The sequence below is a fragment of the Myxine glutinosa genome, chromosome 3 (assembly GCF_964187855.1).
Source record: "Myxine glutinosa chromosome 3, kmMyxGlut1.1, whole genome shotgun sequence".
Classification (NCBI taxonomy): Eukaryota; Metazoa; Chordata; class Myxini; order Myxiniformes; family Myxinidae; genus Myxine; species Myxine glutinosa.
The window spans coordinates 24,120,115-24,140,608 of NC_136263.1; the positions used below are offsets into that span (position 1 = coordinate 24,120,115).

The 20,494-nt window shown below is 45.8% G+C and overlaps 1 protein-coding gene across 2 annotated transcripts in view; it reads left to right on the forward strand.

Annotated features, from left to right (window-relative positions):
- LOC137423744 (uncharacterized) overlaps positions 1-20,494 on the forward strand; it is a 200,832-nt gene that overhangs the window by 24,055 nt on the left and 156,283 nt on the right. For both annotated transcript variants that reach the window (XM_068111209.2, XM_078773776.1), the window contains one exon: positions 13,789-13,862. In XM_068111209.2, the coding sequence (XP_067967310.2) occupies positions 13,789-13,862 (74 nt within the window). The remainder of the gene's footprint in view (positions 1-13,788; positions 13,863-20,494) is intronic.

Below are 20,494 nucleotides of genomic sequence, written 5' to 3' on the forward strand. Positions count from 1 at the left end.
GTTGATGTCAGAGGCAGTAGGGATGGGAGACCGGTCCAGATGGATGGCTGTTTGGAGACCGTGCCAGTCGGCCTGTGTGAAATGCCAGACACGTCGGCGCTGAGGAGGCTCTTTGAGAATGGCCAGAGAGATGTCCATTTTAACGAGGAAATGATCAGAAGAACCGATTGGAGCAGATGAAGAGCAGCAGACATTTGCAGGGAAGTTTGTCATAACCAAGTCTGGAAGAGAAGATGCTACGTCGACTAAGATCCGGGTCGGGAAATTGACAGATTGTGCCATTTCCAATGAGTCACAGAAGTCCTTTGCTGAGGTGCCATGGCTGGTGAGAGAGGAACCCACACCCAGCCAGCTGGCATGATGACAGTTGAAGTCGCCACATGTGAGGACATTAACCTTTTGTGTTCATTTTCTAACTTCCGCCAATCCCAGGGTTATTGAAAAGTCATGGAAAATTTTCAGTGTAATTCAAGCCCTTTAAAACGAATAGAATGTGAATGATGTTCCAACTTGATTCACATTGTTTGTTGACTTGTATGTTAAACCATGAGAATTTTGTATTGATGGTGGTAGCAGGTAAATTAACCAACAATCGGCTGGTTTTATTTTATTTTTTATTTTTTAACTTTTTTATTTTATTTATTATATATTGTGTATATGGAGAAGAGGAAGAAGTTGTTTCTTGGGTTTGTTGATCTGGAGAAAGCATTCGATAGGGTTCCACGTGAAGTAGTGACATGGTCATTGAGGAAGTTAGGAGTGGAGGAATGGTTGATCAGAGTAGTGTTGGCAATGTACAAAAGAGCGCGCACAGCTGTAAGGACGAAGGATGGGAACAGTGGTGAGTTTGAGGTGAAGGTGGGAGTGCATCAGGGGTTGGTACTAAGTCCACTACTATTTATAGCTGTGATGGAGGTGCTGGCTCAGAACGTAAAGGAGGGTTTACCGTGGGAGTTGTTGTATGCAGATGATCTGGTGTTGATTGCAGAAAGTATGGATGGACTGAAGGAGAAGATGAGCAAGTGGAAGGAATGTATGGAGACAAAAGGTCTGAAGGTGAATATCGGAAAAACGAAGGTGATGGCAAGTGGTAAAGCATGTGGTGAGGTTGAAAGAACTGGGAAGTGGCTGTGTGCTGTGTGCAGGAAGGGTGTCGGAGTGAATTCCATTCAATGTACAATTTGCGCTGAGTGGGTTCATCAAAAATGTCGTGGTTTGAGAGGGTCATTAACCAGTGTGGCAGCTACATTTAAGTGTAAGGTGTGCACAGAGGGAGTTACAGATGGAGGAAATGTTGAGTGGGATCTTGGAGATGGCGTGAAGCTGGAAGGTGTGAAAATATTTTGTTACCTTGGAGACATGCTGAATGGAGAAGGTGGATCAGACTCGGCAACGGTTGCTCCAGAGATGTGCATGGAAGAAGTTTCGGGAACTGAGTGGCGTGCTGACGAGGAGGGGAGTGTCATTGAAGCCGAAGGGAAAGGTGTATGCTGCACGTGTCAGAAGTGTTATGATTTATGGGAGTGAGACATGGGTAATGAACGTAGAGCAGCAACGAAGGCTGGAAAGGGTGGAAATGCGAATGGTTTGGTGGATGTGTGGAGTATCGTTGAGAGAGAGAGGAAGACAAATGATGAATTGCGGAAGATGATGGGAATAGAGCCTGTGATGGATGCTGTGAAGAGAAACAGGTTGAGATGGTTTGGTCATGTGTTGAGGAAGGATGAAAGTGACTGGTTGAAAAGAGTGATGGGAATGAATGTAGAAGGAAGTAGAGGACGGGGAAGACCGAGAAAGACTTGGCTAAAGATGGTCGAAGAAGAAATGCGGGCAAGGGGGTTAACAAGGGGAGATGCAGAAAATAGGGCAAAATGGAGAACATTGTCATGGGGACCGCAAGGCTAACCCCCGCTCTTGCAAGGAAAATGGCCTTAAAATGTCTGTTGTTGTGTTGTATTATATATTGTGTATATATAATTATTTTGAGAAAAATGCCATGGGCATAGAAAAGGAGCTCCATTATATGGTATGTGCCATGTGGCAAACGATAGAAAAGTAAGGATATTCCATAGCTTGTAGAAAATACCAAACGATAGAAAAGAAGGGACATTCAAAAATTGTGTGCACGCTGGAGAATCCTTTTGTTCTTCGGAGGAACCAGGTAATGCTTTAGAAAACTTCATATAAAGGGGCACCCTACATCTGGCAAATAAAATACATTTGCTTCTTCATGCACTTGTATGAATCAAATTAAGGCCCGGCCATTGCTGACATTTGGAACATATTACCTCCACGTACGAATCATTTACTTCTGAAACTTGCAGACTATTTTGTCCAGTGGAAGCTGAGAAACTAATGTTCAGTCCCTATGTTAAAGCTGCATGCCGAGAAACCATCCCATATACAAGGGAGGGGTGCTTTGTGCGTCCCTCGATATATAAAATATCTATTTTTAATGCCAACAATTACTTTTCCCCCACTATGGGAACTTATTCAAATGGCTGTCCCTAATGAGACGTCATACTTTAAGAACAAAAAAGCTCTTCATAAATTGGAGGTGTAAATATTCTCCTCATGACATCATCCATCTTGTCAACTGGGAAATTCAAAGTAATTTATTTCCATCATTTCCTGAAACACTGAAATGTATGAAAAATGATATTGAACTGATGTTGCACCGGTGTGTTGATGGAACACGTGTGTGTTGATTGTTTGATTTGTTCGATTGATTGAGCAGATGGAAGAAGAAGTCTGAATACAAACGGACGTGGATGGGCTTTGCCATTTCAGATGCTTTCTGGTTTAGCAGTTGCAACTGGTCCTACCCCCAGCACTCTCAACCAGAGCCCTTTATACACAGTTTGGCCAACTGGGTTTCAGTTTTTAGCAATCACGTGACAACAGGCGCCATGTTAAAGCCCCTACGCGCGAGCTACAAAATCTAACTAAACAGGTCTACTGACTACTGCCGTACATTTATCGTGATCGCTTGTAAATGTACAACTTTCACCTTAAAACTGAGGGAAATGCCGTGCTGTTCTGCATGGGGATGCTCCAATCGAAGGGAAAAGGGAGCAAAGATGCATTATTTCCCTCGAGATCCTGAAAGGAGACGAATTTGGAAGATTAAAGTTTGTCGCAAAAATTGGAACGCCAATGATACCTCACTTCTGTGTGCCGTAAGTATCGGAATAAGTTACTCGATCTAAATTAATGTAGGGTCTAAATAAATTCATCCCCAAACGGTGTACATTAACGCCAGATCAAAAAAAAAAAAAAAAAAAAAAGGAAAGTAAGACCCGAACGTCATGTTCTGAAAATGAAGTCTCGATGAGTCGATCAGAAACTCCAGGTTAGAAACACATTTGGTGTGGTTAAAGTTTTTATTTGGACTTCAGCCTACACACACAAGTAGTCTATGTATGGGACGAGGTAAAAATGTCGTGCCGTTGTATTTGCTGATTTGCCATTATTATTTATTTATTTTTGCTTATCAGAAGGAAAACGTGCTTATCATAACCTACATTTGAATTGGTTTGTAAGGTAATGAAAAGCTTCAGCCATTCATTGCCGATTTTCCATACTTCTGACCAGATCTTATAATGTGCAATGAGTTGTGTATGTTCAATTGCCAAAGATTATTTGCCCAACATTGTGCAATTAAAGTGTCAAGTTAACCTGAACATAAATTTGTAAGCTTCCTTGTAACACAATAATCAGTATGACTTCGAAGATGGAAGAGGAGAGGCAAGAGAGTGAGAAAGAGTGAAGATGAAATTGGGAGAGAGGGGAAAGGAGGAGAGAAGCATATTAAGGACAGAAGAGTGCAAGGAAATAGAAAGAAAGAGATTTTGAGGAGTAAAAATGAGAGGAAAAGGGGAATGCATTTAAGAAAAATAGTACAAAGAGAGCAAGTACATAGATGAGGTAGAGACCTAATCATGTATAAGTAGACTAGTGAATTGAACCAATCTTCATCACTTCTGATATACCAGCAGAAAGTACAGAGTGAACACTACACATACAGTCATGAACCTGTTGACATCAGTCACCAAATATATATATTTTTGGAGTATTTTTTTTTCTTCCTTATTTCATCATTGAAATTGGCAACATATTTTTGTCCCCCGTCGCACCGCGGAGCGAAAGGGGGACTATGGTTTTCCCCTCCGTCCGTGTGTGCGTGCGTGCGTAAGCGAAGGACCGAATTCCAATTTGGTGTGGGTGCAACCCATGTCAACATCCAAGATGGCCACCGCCATGTATGTCTGAACCTTGTGAGCGGAATATCTTGAAAAATAAGCGAAGTACCAACTTCTAATCTAGCGTGTGGGTGTATCGAGGCATAAGGAAGAACGCTATTGAAAATTGGGTCGCCACGTCAAAATCCAAGATGGCCGCCACCATATATATGTCTGAACCTTGTGAGTGAAATATCTTGAAAAATAAGCGAAGTACCAACTTCTAATCTGGTGTGTGGGTGTATCTAGGCATAAGGAAGAACGCTATTGAAAATTGGGTCGCCACGTCAAAATCCAAGATGGCCGCCACCATATATATATGTCTGAACCTTGTGAGCGAAATATCTTGAAAAATAAGCGAAGTACCAACTTCTAATCTGGCGTGTGGGTGTATCTACGCATAACGGAGAACGCTATTGAATATTGGGTCGCCACGTCAAAATCCAAGATGGCCGCCTTGCGTCTTCCACTTTGTCAACTCGCATCACTTCACCGACGGGGGACCTAGGCGTAACGCTTGTCTTCTTTACTTATATTGATACTTCAAAAAGTGATGTATTCCATTACAAATGAAACTAGAACGCCACTCAGTAGAGCGCATACTCCCACCGTGGGTCAAGTTGGAATAGTACGATTTCACAAAAGTTTGAGGGAGTAGTTCTGTGGCAACACAAGACAGACACTACACACACACACACACACGCACACACACACACACACACACACACACACACACACACACACACACACACACACACACACACACACACACACACACTAGAATATTATATATATAGAATATATATATGAATATATACAGTCATCCCTCACTATATCGCGCTTCACTTTTCGCGGCTTCGGTACATCGCGGGTTTTTCTCGCTAGTATATGTAAAATTATATATTGGATTTTTCATTATATCGTGGGATTCTGCAGCCTATAGGTATTTTAATTTTTTTAGATTTTGCAGGAGGTCACGCGCTCGACCTGTCGTATGATGGCGTACAAATAAGAGTTCTTACCGCCAAACACCACATCGCTGATACAGCCCATGGATCAAGGCGTCATTCGCGCATTTAAGGCACTTTATATGCGAAACACCCTGCAGCACCTGGTCGAGGCTATGGACTCGGACGAAAACTTCTCGCTGAAGGCGTACTGGCGTGAGTACACCATTGCAACGTGTCTGCAAAATATTCAGATGGCCATAAAGGAGATGAAGACAGAAACTTTGAATGCCTGCTGGAAAAAATTGTGGCCAGAAGTAGTCCACGATTATGTGTACTGTACAAGGGTTTCTCTCCTGACGAAGTCCACCACTCTGCAGTAGATAAGGCAGTGAAGCTGGCAAAATTACTAGGAGGAGATGGCTTCAACGATATGACTCCCGATGACGTTGAGGAGCTGCTCGAGACCCACTCAGATCCGTTAACGGACGAAGACCTGGTGGAGATGACGAAGTCAGCAAGTGAGGAAGAAGAAGAGGGTCCAGGGGATGAAGAAGAAGGCCTTTCACTGGAACGCCTCGCAACCCTAGTGAGAATGGCAAAAGAACTTAAGGAAAGGGCTGAAGAATGGGACCCCCAGATGATTCGTTCGTTGAAGTTCAGAAATGTAATCGACGGAGGCATTGAAGTCTATAAAAACCTCCTCGCCCAGAAGAAAAGGCAGCGCCAGCAACTGCCCATCACTATGTTCCTCACCCGAAAAAAGAAAGAAGACGCGCCTACGTCTTCAGCACGAAAATAAGTTCCGGACGACGACGAAGATACTGCATCACCTGACGAGGCGCCTGCTGAAGTGGCGCCTTCAGAAGAGCTGTAATGCTCTTCTTTGCTGTGCAGTACAGTAAAAACTATTATTGATATACTTACCCAGTATCTATTACAGTATTTTCAAATATACTGTACAGCTATATATACACGTGCAAATATTTTTCTAATACGTAAGGATGGGTCTCAAAAGTGTGTTTAAGAGTGTAGAAAGGGTTTATAAGAGCGTGGGAAAGCTTTATAAGAGTATGGGGAGGGTTTTTAAAGGCTTAAAATATCTTTAAAAAATAAAATAAATATATGGTTTCTACTTCGCGGATTTTCACCTATCACGGGGGGTTCTGGAACGTAACCCCCGCGATAAACGAGGGATGACTGTATATATATTTAGAATATATATATTTCGAATATATAGAAGATAATGTAAAAAAAAAAAGAAAAAAAAGCAAGACAATTTCACTTACATTTTCGGATTCAGCGTTCAATTCCATATAGGTGAGTGTATTTTGAGGCATGTGTGACTTCAAATAAAATTATTGTAAGCCAGGAAAAACGTTCGTTTCATTCCTTTGGGATACAATATATAAAACTGGCCCAAACGTGAAAACAAAACTCGTTCATTTTAAGTCGTACAAGCTAATGCGACCACTCATTCTTCTGGGAAGAATCCCGTGCACATGCTTGTCACACTTATAAGTCACCTAAGTCTTTATAAGTTCATCAAATACTGACACCGCGATTGACATTCGCTGAGGTAAATGTTGATATCTCTTCTGAGGTTAAAAAAACAAAACAAACAAAAAACAGTTAAAGCATTATACGTATCAAACGATACATTTTATGAAATGGGGAAACCTGATACACACTTTGGTGGTTTTTAAATGACAGGATATGTCTTTATTAGAAAAAAAAGAAAGAACCTTGACGACGACGCTGCTAACAAAATACACCGCTCTAACGCATAACCACGAGTTTAAACTACATTTACAGCAAATATGAAAACTATTTTCATTTCACAATGTTAAATATAGAATATATAGAAGATAATGTAAAAAATAAAATGAGCCCTATCTTCCAATGGTAAACAATCCTTCAAAAATTCCTGGATCCGGAATAATATCTTTACTTGAGCTTCACCAAAAACTAATCAATTCTTCCTTATCCCAAGGGTGTTGGCTTAGCCTGGGGTTGGCTTAGCCTGGTGTTGGCTTAGCCTGGTGTTGGCTTAGCCTGGTGTTGGCTTAGCCTGGTGTTGGCTTCGCCTGGTGTTGGCTTCGCCTGGTGTTGGCTTCGCCTGGTGTTGGCTTCGCCTGGTGTTGGCTTCGCCTGGTGTTGGCTTCGCCTGGTGTTGGCTTCGCCTGGTGTTGGCTTCGCCTGGTGTTGGCTTCGCCTGGTGTTGGCTTCGCCTGGTGTTGGCTTAGCGGTTAGGGTGCCGGCTTGGGACCCTAGGATCCTGGGTTCGAATCCCGGTCGATCGCTGAATTAACGCCAGGGGGGTTGACTCAGCCTGTCATCCTTCCGAGGTCGGCAAATTGAGTACCAGCTTACTGGTAATCCCCTGTGTGTCGCCAGAGTCGACTAACAGGGTTGGCGGCAGGAAGGGCATCCGGCCATAAAACATTGCTTCAAAAACGGTACCCAAAAAAAGGCCAACCCCTGCTCTGCAGGGAAAAATGGCCTCTAAAGGTGGTTCTTCTTCTTCTTCCATATATACATAATGGATGAAGCATGGAGATTTTTATTCTTCAAACGAAAGAAGTGAAGCCCAGCAATTCAACGGCCCTCGTATGGGATGACTGAATGTGAAAAAAAGAAAAGCTTAATACACTAAATGAAAAATAATGGCCCAATGAAATTCCAACAAATCTCATCAGTACCATGTCCATACATTTGTGTAACAGGGACAGGATTTGCAAGTGACTAAACAATGAATGAAACTCGGGAACATAAAAATAAACTGGTCTCTAATAGCAGAAAGTTGCATGCATGCAAAGACTTAATATGTAACTCTATGCATGCACGCTTGAACGCACGCGCGCGTGCACTTGACGTAGGGCTCCAACATGGCGCCTATTAACGAGTTGGCCAAACTTTGTGTATAAAGGGCTCTGCCCCCAACCCCCCCCCCCCCCCTCCTCCACCCCACTCCACCCTTTTATTTAATTTCCGCACACGGTTAAAAACAACAATGAGATGAGCTCCACAAACTCTCAATCCGAACCGATCTTCAAAATTCCAACTTCAGAATTGACTAACAGTAACAGCAGTCCCAACTACTAAAAAAAAGTGTGAGCAGTTCCCATGGAAGTAAGAATTAAGTTAACGATTATTAAGTTAAATAAAAAAACTAACCCCAGAATGAGAATCACAGCCTTGCTTAAATAAATGAATATATACACTTGGTGCTAAAATCGGAGAAATGGTAAATTTTGTCAGATTTCACTCCAGATTTGGAAATTTGCGGAAGGTTTGTATCGATTTAATTTCAAAATCATAATTTTATTGGGGGATTTTTAAAACCTCCTACCTACCTTAGAACATCTGCTGGGTCCCCAAAACGTTCCACAGGAGGTTAGGCAGGGCTAGCCCCAAAACTGAGTTTGGGGACAGACGGACATACAGACAGGCAGACACTCCTGATTTATAATATAGATGTTATTTAAAAAAAAAAAAGAAAAAAAAAGGAAAAAGATATCTATTTATATAAAGCAGTAAAGTAAGTTTGTTTGTTTGTCCTCTTATAACTCGAGAACTACTCATCGTAGAGCAAAACCAAAGGCATATTCGGAATCAGTACGTCTCAGAACAACTACAGCACACCTTAAAATTAAAAAAACTTCGCGTTTTAAAATTATGACGTCATCAGCGTATTTTGGAACGTTAATTTTTCAACTTCATATTCGGAATCAGTACGTCCCAGAGAAACTTCGTAACGTTAATTTTTCAACTTCATCCGATTGACATGGGACCAACGGCATGTGACAGAGTGAAACATTTATTTGACGACAATGACTTCCGACTTCCGGGTTCGGAATGCGGGACGGGACCAATGCCATTTGACAGGGAATAAAAAATAAATGCGACATTCAATTGACGACGATGACTTCCGACTTGACTCCCCCCTCTTCTCCCCGCCCCTCCCCCTCCCATCCCTCCCTGCTCCTCCCCCTCCCATCCCTCCCCCCTCCCCCTCCCCACCCCCCTCTTCTCCCTGCCCCTCCCCTCCCCCTCCCCCTCTCCCTCCCCTCCCCCTCCCCCAGCACTCTCCCCCTCCCCTCCCCCTCCCCCCACCACTCTCCCCCCCTCCCCTCCCCCCACCACTCTCCCCCCTCTCCCCCCCTCCCCTCCCTCTCCCTCCTCCCCTCTCCCCCCTCCCCCTCCCCTCTCCCCCCTCCCCCCTCCCCATCCCCCCTCCCCCTCCCCCTCCCCCTCCCCTCCCCCTCCTCTTCTCCCCCCCCTCCCCTCCCCCCTCCCCTCCCCCCTCCCCTCCCCCCTCCCCCTCCCCCCACCACTCTCCCCCCTCTCCCCTCTCCCCCTCCCCCTCCCATCCCTCACCCCCTCCCATCCCTCACCCTCACCCTCACCCTCCTCCTCCCCATCCCCTCCTCTTCTCCCCTCCCCCTCCCCTCTCCCACTCCCCCTCCCCTCTCCCACTCCCCCTCCCCCTCTTCTCCCCCCCCTCTTCTCCCCTCCCCCCCTCTTCGCCCTCCCCACCCTCTCCTCCCCCTCCCCCCTCCTTCCACCTCCTCCCTCCCCCCTCCCCTCCCCCCCTACCCTCCACCTCCCTCCTCTCCCGTTCTCCCCCCTCCCGTTCTCCCCCCTCCCGTTCTCCCCCTCCCCCCTCCCGTTCTCCCCCTCCCCCCTCCCTCCCGTTCTCCCCCTCCCCCCTCCCTCCCGTTCTCCCCCCTCCCTCCCGTTCTCCCCCTCCCCCTTCCCTCCCGTTCTCCCCCTCCCCCTTCCCCCTCCCATCCCTCCCCCTCCCCCTCCCCACCCCCCTCTTCTTCCCTCTCCCCCTCCCCCCTCCCGCTCTCCTCCTCCCCCTCCCCCTCCCATCCCTCCCCACCCCCCCTCTTCTCCCCTCTCCCTCTCCCCCTCCCCCTCCCCCCTCTTCTCCCTCCCCCCCTCTTCGCCCCTGCACACCCTCTCCTCCCCTCACCCCCTCTTCGCCCCTCCACACCCTCTCTTCCCCTCCCCCCCTCTTCGCCCCTCCACACCCTCTCCTCCCTCCCCCCCCCCGTTCCCCTTTCCTCCCCCCCCCCGTTCCCCTCTCCTCCCCCCCCCCCCCCCCGTTCCCCTCTCCTCCCCCCCCCCGTTCCCCTCTCCTCCCCTTCCCCCTTCCCCCTTCCCCCTTCCCTCCCCTCCCCCGCCCGGTAATGCCGGGTACTTCTGCTAGTATATATATATATATATATATATATATATATATATATATATATATATATCTATATATATATATATATATATATCTATATATATATCTATATATATATATCTATATATATATATATATATATATATGTATGTATGTATGTATGTAGCCTGGTGTTGGCTTAGCGGTTAGGGTGCCGGCTTGGTATCTAAAGCCCCAGGTTACCAGGTTATGACCTAGCTGCGACCGAAAATTTTGTGAATCGCGGGCAAATCGTAGAAAGAGCGCGTGACTGGTCGCAGAGGTCGTGGTTGATCGCCAGAGCACAATCAGTCGCAGCAAGGTCGATGGTCATGTTCAAAACTTCTGACCTGCGATTCCAAATTGTAAGAGGTCGCAGACAAGTCTTACATGGTCGTACCACCAGTCGCGCATGGACGCACCACCAGTCGTGCATGATTGCGGGTCAAGTAGTCGCACGATTGGTCGTGCTACTGGTCCTGCCAGCTGACGATTGGTGGTGCCACCTGTCGTTCAACCTCACGATCGGTAGTGCGAGCGTTCGCAGGTCGCCACGATTGACCGTACGATTGGTCGCTGATCGCCACCACTATTCGCACGATTACCTACGATTGATCTTGCGATCGATCTTCTCCAATCGTTGGTGATCGCACAACCACGCGTACCACCAATCGTACGATGACCCCTAAGACCAATCGCTGTTTGCGATCGCAAATGGAGAGCGTAGCAAACATTGACGATTGGTCGTACCTCGGCCAGATTGCCATCAATCGCACGATCCAGAAATCGTACGATCCAGTGTGACTGAGGCCTTAGGATCCTGAGCTTGAATCCCGGGCGATCGCTGAATTAATACCAGGGGGGTTGACTCAGCCTGTTATCCTTCCAAGGTCGGCAAATTGAGAAGCAGCTTGCTGGGATGAATGATCCCGGTGTGTTCCCCGATTTAGAATAGGTACACCGTATCCCTGCGCATCGTAGGAGACGACTTAGAGTTGGCGTCAGGAAGGGCATCCAACCATAAACACATTGCCTCAAAAAGCAAACCATGAGGTCATGGGGCCCGCAAGGCTAACCCCCGCTATAGCGGGGAAAATAGCCTTAGAACAATCATATATATATATATATATATATATATATATATATATATGCGGTTTTGAGAACCCACACGTGTAAATATGTCATTATTAAAAGGTTAAAGGTTGCACCCCATAGTTAGGCCACAAGCAACACGTAGGCCACCATAGGACTTCAGTTATTTCATTAGTATGTGTATAGGTAAGGCCGTGTTTCCTATAGTTGAATCTGCGTTGTGTCAATTAAATAAGAAGTAGGCCCATTCCGTTCATTTTGAAAGCCTCCCTCTCCAAGCGACGCCATTACGCGCCCCTTCAGTCTGTACCTCATGGCCCCTCCCAATTGTTACGCGCCTCTGCCAGCAGCGTTCGCAGCCTCGCTGGGCTTCCGTCCAAACGCCGCCATAAGCCACGAGGTAAAACCGGAAAAAGGGGGCGGAGCGCCAGGAAGAAGGTGTGGCCACGTCACCCAGCCATCAAAGGCGGAGCCGGTAAGCCCTCACCAGCCAACCAGGGCTGAAGTGACATTGGCTTTGGGGCTCGCGGAGTGATCGCTTGGTTGGCTTGAAAAGCACGAACGCAAAGCCCTTTCGGAGGACTTGGAGATCTGCGTCATACGATTGGCATTGTAATGGATTTACTGGGAAACGCGCGTTGTTAAACAGGACTTATCGGAAGAGCGCACCTTTGTGAAGAGATATACGGCGCGCTTGATGAGAGAACTGTCCAAGACGGCCTCGTACGATTGGCGTTGTAAAGGACTGGTTGGAAACGCGCTGTGCGAAAGGACCGTGGAGAGAGGGGGCGTTTGGCACGAGTATGCACCTATTATATTACGTACGCAGGACACCAGCCTTCCCCCCGTTATATAATTGTCTGGTCGCGTTCCACTACACGCGGAGAGCTGCTGCCGTTTTCCATCTGCTGCACGGGATGAGTCGGGGACTGGACGAGGTGGACGCCATCGCTGGACCCTCTACCTGTTCCACCTTACCATCTACAATCCCCGTGTGAGTGTGTATGTTTGTCCGGGGTATTAAGTATAAGACTGTCGAAGGCTACCCTGTGTTCTGCTTCTTCCTCTTCCTATCCTGTACATTCTTTCGTTTCCTCTTCTCCTTCTTGTACATTGTGAATAAATTGCCCTGTTCTTTCTTGGTTTCCTCTTATCCGATCGCATCCGTCTTTTCTCTCATTGGGTAAACGTGGCACGATCGGAACCGCCATAATCGGGTTTAGTCCCTGTTAACGGCCCGAATCGCGGCTCGCTTCGCTCGGCGTGTCCACTAACGCCGTGATTCGGGCGTGAGTTATTTCCCTGCTTCGCGGTCGTTGTTCGTAATTAGGTATTTGGGACTAAATTGACCAATAACCCTACCTAATACCGACCGGAAGGAGCGTATAACTTCCAGGACTCGGGTCGGCCAGTTAAAAGGACAAGGGGATTAACCCCCCCTTGATAAGGGGAGAGCCGACGTCCGAGATCCGTAACAAACAATGCACACACACACACACACACACACACACACACACACACACACACACACACATATGGGAGCGTACGCTGGATTAGCACGTCACTGCGTCCTTGGACGACTCCTCAGCACCATCCCGACACACATCACTCTGTGTGCTACGGAATGAGGAGTTTTTACAGCGGCCGGAGTGCAAATCCTGCCACCGACTTCCTTGAGAGAGGACCCAGTACCCTGGTACTCATTTCGCTGACCTCAGAAGGATGACAGGCCGAGTCAATCCCACCTGGTATTAATTAAACAGCTGAACGGGATTCAAAGTCAAACTCAGGACCTTTGGATCCCAAGCCCGTGGCCTTAGCCATTAGGCCAGCACCAGGTATAGGTGGGATGCAAAACGTAAACTCCATCCTGGTGGAGGTATGCACGATACCGAGTGTCGTTCTCGTTACATGATGTGTTAACCATGGTCCCAAACACAGGATGTCTTCATGATTTTAGCTTTCTTGGATAAGTTTGGCATGGGTTTGGACATGAACTAAAATGGTGAAGGGTTGCTGGAAATTTCAGTTTAAATCTAACAATCATCCTAGATCATGTCATTTGATATTCTGTTACTTGATGAAGAAATTGAGAGATAGCTTGTATTGCTATTTATAAATGTTTTTAACATTTGATAATGTGATGTGGTCACATGATATTCGATGAAGTTGAAGTCTTCCTTTTATTTTATTTTATTTTATTTTATTTTGTCTGTCAAAGTTCATTGTGCAAGTTGTTAGTCTCACGTGCCTTACTCTGTCATGCAGTAACACAGTATGCTTTGTTGTGCAGATGCTGAATTATTATGAAGCGGAAGAACTGCCACCAGTTTGCCATGAATGCTCCAACCTCCCTTCATCCTTTAAGTATGTATGACACCTATTTTTTTTTTTTTTTTTTTTTTTTTTTTTTTTGTTAATTTTCTACTTTTATTGGTGAGTGTACTCGGGTTAAATGATTGCACCACAAACTGAATTGTATTTTTTTTAAACTACTTTCTATGAACCGCAGTTAACAATTAACATGGGTGTGACCCCTTCCATATAGCACGGAACTCCGTATTTTTGTAACGACCCATACGGAGGTTTCTGTATTTTTAGTCAGAAAAGCATGCCGTGAATATAGTGAATTGAGGTGCGATTCCAATATGCTGAATCATTTCTCAACTAATATCATCCGGATCCAGATAGGGTGCAATGCTAACGCACCATGACGACGATTATGTAAGTTTCTCCCATCGTCATTTTTGAGGTATTTTTGTTGAAGTTAAACGGATACAAAAGCTTGCAAGCGCTTTACCGTGATCAGACGTCTACATCTGCAAATATGGAATAGCGTCCATTGTTGGAGTTTCATATAGCCGTTTCCTCCTATGAAGTTCACTGAAAATGCTGAAGTGCTGTCTGTACATTGCATGAAGTAATGACTCGATTCTGCAGCACAAAAATACAAAACCTGATGTCTGTTGGTCGTGGAGAAGTTTTTTGACCGCATCGATATGAGACCAATAAATCTTTCCGAGGAACGTTGATGCAGGAGGTGGCCATTTGGCCCATCATTTCTGTGTTTCACTACAACCACATTAAATCAATCGGTCATGTTCTCGATTCAGTTTTTGGAGGGGGTGTGGGGAGGACTGCGATGAGGAAAGTGTGACGCGCACAGGGAGTGTTACAAATGCAAACAAGAAAGGGCAATCAGAGATTGCAGATCCTCGCCAGTACGTGTTTTCGTGTTTAAGGCTTTTGTGTTAACAAATATGGTGGCTGAACCACGTGACTATGACCCATCATTATGTAAATATGGAATATCACGGATGGATGGACAGCCGGACGGACAACATTAAATCATAATGCCTCCGTCGACTTCATTGGCGGAGGCATAAAAACGTGTAAAATTTATTAAATGGTGTTCCCCATAATCTCACAATAAGAGTTTGCTGAAAATCTGAAGACAAAAGCTCAAATGGTTGAAAAAAAAGAAGACATGGAAACAATTATTAAATGAATAAGCCATCTCATGCAGTGCTCTGCCCTTGTAGGACCTATTTATAGTTGGTGTGACTTTGAACCAAATATTAATTGGTGTTCTTATTCTCATAAGGCTTTGTCTAACATTTGATGTCAAAAACTCAAATGGTAAAAATCTTGCACACTGGACACATGATTGCAAAACCCTGGATGTGTTCAGTTTGCGAGCCTGTTTGAGCACTTTGAATCGAGCAAGCTGCTTGGCGAACTGTAAGCAAGCTGCTTGCTAATGGAATAAATCCCCTTTCCCGCGCTGTGTTGGAAACGGGGTTATTGATATCAACTTGATATTACAATAATCGGGGGGGATTAATTTAACCCAAATAATCCCAATAAAATGGGATTATTTTCGTTAATAACTATATTGTAAAGGGACCCGTGTCTGTCTGTCTGTCGTGCTGTAACTTGAGAACGGACTTAAATGAAACCAATGACGGTGGATTCAGGGAACTCGCAGGAAGGTTTGTGATGCAGTTTTTGTTTTGATGTGTTTTTTTGGATACATGGGCACACGTGGCGAAGCTGCAAACCCCAACTTGCGACTGGGTATCCCTGCACGGAAGGCAAAATCTCAAAGGGATTATTTTTTGTTCTTGCTTCATAGATTAGCCATCACAGCTGTGCTGAGGAAAGGGAAAGGGACGTTTTTTTTCTATATATTGAATTTTTTTTTTAGCACTTGCGCAAGGGTGGAGACGAAGAGACCTCAGTTTTTCTTGGCATGGCCTGTGCCTAATACATACCCCAGACAGTTTGATGAAAAGAAAGGAGAGGGGAGGGTGAGACATTTTTATTTTAATCTTGCTCTTGGTGTGTTGTGTAATAGTCGCAATTCAGCATCTAAAAAGGCCGTGATGAATATCCCATTAACAATCCCACCTCCGTCTGTCAGTCTGTCCGTCCGTCAGTCTGTCAGTCTGTCCGTCCGTCAGTCCGTCACGCAAAGAATAGTTTTCCGGACTTTTTTTCTCAACTCAACGCTTAATGCTAATGATTTCAAACTTCGCACATGGTTTCCTCATGATAAGTTACAGATCAAGTTCGAACTTCACGACGTTTCGATCATTTTTGACGACGTTATGGCACTTTGAACTTTGGTAATCTCCCCAACAGTTTTCCGGACGACACTGCCGGTAGGGGACATGTAGTGCAGCGCAATACTCAGAATGCTTGTTAGTCCCCTACCGGTGTACACCAGAGGGCACTATAGGTTTGCCCTCCGTCTGTTCGTCAGTCTGTCCGTCCGTCAGTCCGTCACGCAAAGAACAGTTTTCCGGACTTTTTTTCTAAACGCTTAATGCTAATGATTTCAAACTTGGCACATGGTTTCCTCATGATAGGTTACAGGTCACGTTCGAACTTCACGACGTTTCGATCATTTTTAACAAAGTTATGGCACTTTGAACTTTGGTAATTCTGATAATTTTTTTTTTTTTTTTTTTTTTTTTTTTTTTTTTTTGTATACAATATCGAGGCTCGTGAAAGAGCGAACATTAATCACACAGAAAGACAAACCGACACATAAAACATATAACATAGGGAGCGGTAGACAAGATGGGGAGAGAGGGGGAAGGACACAAACACAACATTTGAGAGCAGGGACCGAGAGACATGGAGACATCGAGAGATCTGAGAGAGGGCGAGGGCTTTGGGGGGGGGGGGGCGTGGGAAGGGGGCAGTGGGAGAGGTATAAAACATATGGACACTGCCAGGACTTCCAGGAAAGAAGTTGGAATTTCAAACAAGGTGGATCTGGGGTGAATTAGCGGGGGTAGAAAAGATCAAGGTTTTGGATGGGGGAAGATAAGAGATGGTGGTGAACAGCTGTTTTAAAGACCTGGAGGGAGGAGTGGGATTGAAGGGAGTGAGGGAGTTTGTTCCAGAGGCGGGAGAAAAGAGGAATGAAAGAGTGAAGGTGAGCGGAGAGCCGAGATTTCGGCAGTTTAACCATCAGAGGGTTGCTGGCAGATCTTGTGCGACCTGTAGGAATATTTGGGGGACAGAGCACAGAGAGAGCTGGGGGTGCAAGGCCGGAGAGGAGTCGGTAGAAGACAGAAAGACCACCTACCTGCCTGCGGTGAGTGAGTGAAAGGCCCTCAGAGATAGCTTCATCGCGGGAGATTCCAATAATTCTGAAAGCTTTGGTTTCAACAGCGTGAAGCCGAGCTAGGTGTGAGGCAGGAGCACCGGCCCATAGGGGAGAACAGTATTCCATTGAGCTGCGGATGAAAGCCTTGTATGTGGTGAGGAGCTCAGGTGTGCCGAGGAAGGACTTCGCATGACGGAGGATGCCCAGTCGGCGACTGGCTTTGGAGGCCAGCTTGGAAATGTGGTTTTCCCAAGAAAGATCATGGCAGATAGTGAGACCCAAAATCTTGAGCGACAGAACTTCTTGGAGAGGATTGTTGAGAAAGTAGATGGGAGGGTTGTCCAGTCGATCTTTTCGGAGAGACATAGTAAGAGTGTGAGATTTGTCAGGATTGAAAGACATGTTCCACTTGTTTGACCAGTCTGTGATTTTGTCCAGGTCTTCAGAGAGTGAGGAGGCAGCAGACTGCCGATCTGAGGGAAGAGGAATGGAGCGGCAGAGAGTGGAGTCATCAGCAAAGAGATAGAGAGGATTTTCGAGAGAGTCAGAGAGATCATTGATGAAGACCAGAAAAAGCACGGGGCCCAGAACACTGCCTTGGGGAACTCCAGCCTGAACAGGAAGAGGAGATGAGAGAAACCCATTCAGGGCCACACGTTGACGACGATTAGAGAGGAAGTCCGCCAGCCATGCGTGGAGATTTCCATGGATACCAAAGGAGGAGAGTTTGGTGAGCAGAGCGGGGTGCCAGACCGTGTCGAAGGCACGTGATATGTCGAGGGAGACAGCTCTAATTTCCTGTTTGGCATTGAGGACCTCCATCCATTGTTGAGACAGCAGAAGCAGCATGTCCAGAGTAGAGTGACCTGGTCTGAAACCAAATTGATGATCAGAGATCAAGCCATTGGAGAAGAGGAAAGATTTCATATCAGAAGCAATGATGGATTCCATGACTTTGCTGATAATTGGGAGAAGGCTGATTGGTCTGTAGTTGCTAGGATCTGTTTTTGCACCTTTTTTGTGCAAAGCGGTGATGTTGGCTGATTTCCAAGCAGATGGCAGTTGACCTTGAGCAAAAGAGAGGGTGAAGAGAACAGAGAGAGGGTGAGATAGAGCAGCAGAGCAGGATTTTAAGACCCGTGGGCTGATGCCGTCGGGTCCAGTTGCAGAATCAGAGTCGAGGGTTGACAGAAACTTTTCCACCTTGTCAGGAGGAAAGGACACGGAGTCCAGGAGCAGCAGGGTACGACTGGGTATGGTGGGTACAGAGAGGGATGGGTTTGGGACACAAGATTTAGAGGCAAACACAGAGTTGAGGCATTCAGCTTTTTCACGTGCGGAGTCAGCTGTGTAGCCGTTTGAGGTAAGGGAGGGGATGGAGGGGGAACAAACACCAGAAACGGATTTGACCAGACGCCACCAGGATTTGGAAGAGGGAGACAGATAAGAGAGTTCGGTCTTGAGAACGGAGAGATATTGTTTCCTGGCTCTCCTGAGGGTGGACACACACTTGTTTCGGGCTTTGTGAAAGGAAATGAGATTTCCTTCCGTTGGATTTGCTTTCCAGGAGACGAAGGCAAGTTGTTTCTGGGCAACAGCCTCACCACAAGATTCCGTGTACCACGGACGGGAGGAAGGGTATGACAACTGAAGACGAGATGGGATAAATCTGTGCATGAGAGAGAGCATTCTGATGATCCTTAACTCAGTGCCATTTTAAGTTTTAATTTCCTTTATAAACCAATTTCTCTGCAATAATAGGACCGATTGAGATCAAATTTTCACCGTAGGGGGGGGGGGGGGGGGGGGACTCTGTAGAATATTTTTATGGTAATTATGACGTCACAGGTCACGTGGTTCGGCCGCCATATTGTTTTTCGTGAAGACACGAAAACACCTTTTTTCTCTGCAACTTCTGAACAGATCGAGGCCAAACTTTGCTGGCAGAATCGCATACCCATGACGAACAAAAAAGTCAGTGAGCATGACGTCATGCATCACATGGTTTCAGAGTTATGACGTTTTTTAGCATGAACCTTTAAAACCGAGCCCTTCCCTCATTTTTGATCCAATCGAGGGGAAACTTCACAGATCTGTTCAGCATGTCAGTCTACTAAAATGTCCTTTTGGAATTTGCGATAGGTCACGTGGTTTGGCAGATATCGTTAATTAAATGAAAAAAAAAAAAGAAAAGGATATCTCTTGCTTATTTTTGAGTTCTCCTCAAGCCGCACCGCGCGCCCTCAGCCTCGTCTGCGAACGTCAAAAGCGCGACACAGCGCGCGCTTTCGGGAGGAGCGGAGCCAAGCCGAGCACCATATACTGTATATATACACATCGATCATTGATCGTGAACCGGAAAATATAATAAATTACTGATATTTAGCGACTCGAAAGGTTCTTTATCAACAACTTATTTTGTCGTGCTTCTGCTGACTTGTCTGTAAGGTGTATAAATCGAAGTCCCGAGTGCGAATCACAGGTGAGCTCGTCCTGAGGTAATTAGCGATTGGGAACGATTCAGAACCTGTGGGTAAATAACCCTTGGTAATTTCCCCAACAGTTTTCCGGCCGACAGACTGCCGGTAGGGGACATGTATTGCAGCGCAATACTCAGAATGCTTGTTTCAATTTGGTTACATACTTGAACACTAGAACACAAATTGCTGCCTTATTGCTTCCACAAACCTCCCGTTTTGCAGTACTTGAACCTGTAATATAAAATTGTTTAAAAGAATGGCGCTCAACTTCCAGAATTTTTTTTACTAGGACATGCCCGTACAAAATTATATCCCCCCCCTCTATTTACATGAAATGGTTTGGTTCATTCGCAAAGCCAAAGCGGACGGCTTGCGAGTACGGTGACAATCCCCCCCCTCTATTTACATGAAATGGTTTGGTCCAAAGCGAACGGCTTGCGAGTACGGTGACAATCCCCCCCCTCTATTTACATGAAATGGTTTGGTCCAAAGCGAACGGCTTGCGGAGTTTGGTAAAGAAATCGCCATAGCTCGGTAACTACTTCTCCGATTAATATGAAACCTTGAAAAGGCACATCCTCGGGTCCCCAGCAATATACCTGGCAAGTTTCAAGTATATCGGACCCGTGGTTGTCGAGAAACAGCGGTCGCATACACACACACAGACACACAGAGATTACTGGAATTATAGATAGATATGACCTTTAAAATCATTATTTAATCTCAATTGAATTATATACTTAAACACTGTGTGGGGGAAAGGTGATCTGTGATCTCTGGTTCAGTGTTTATTATGCTAAAGATACCCTGGCTTTGTTCGTTACTGAAAACCAGTGAAGCTTCAACGTCTATGGAAGTTATTTTCAAAATGCTGAGATCATTGGAAGTCCCTGGTGTTG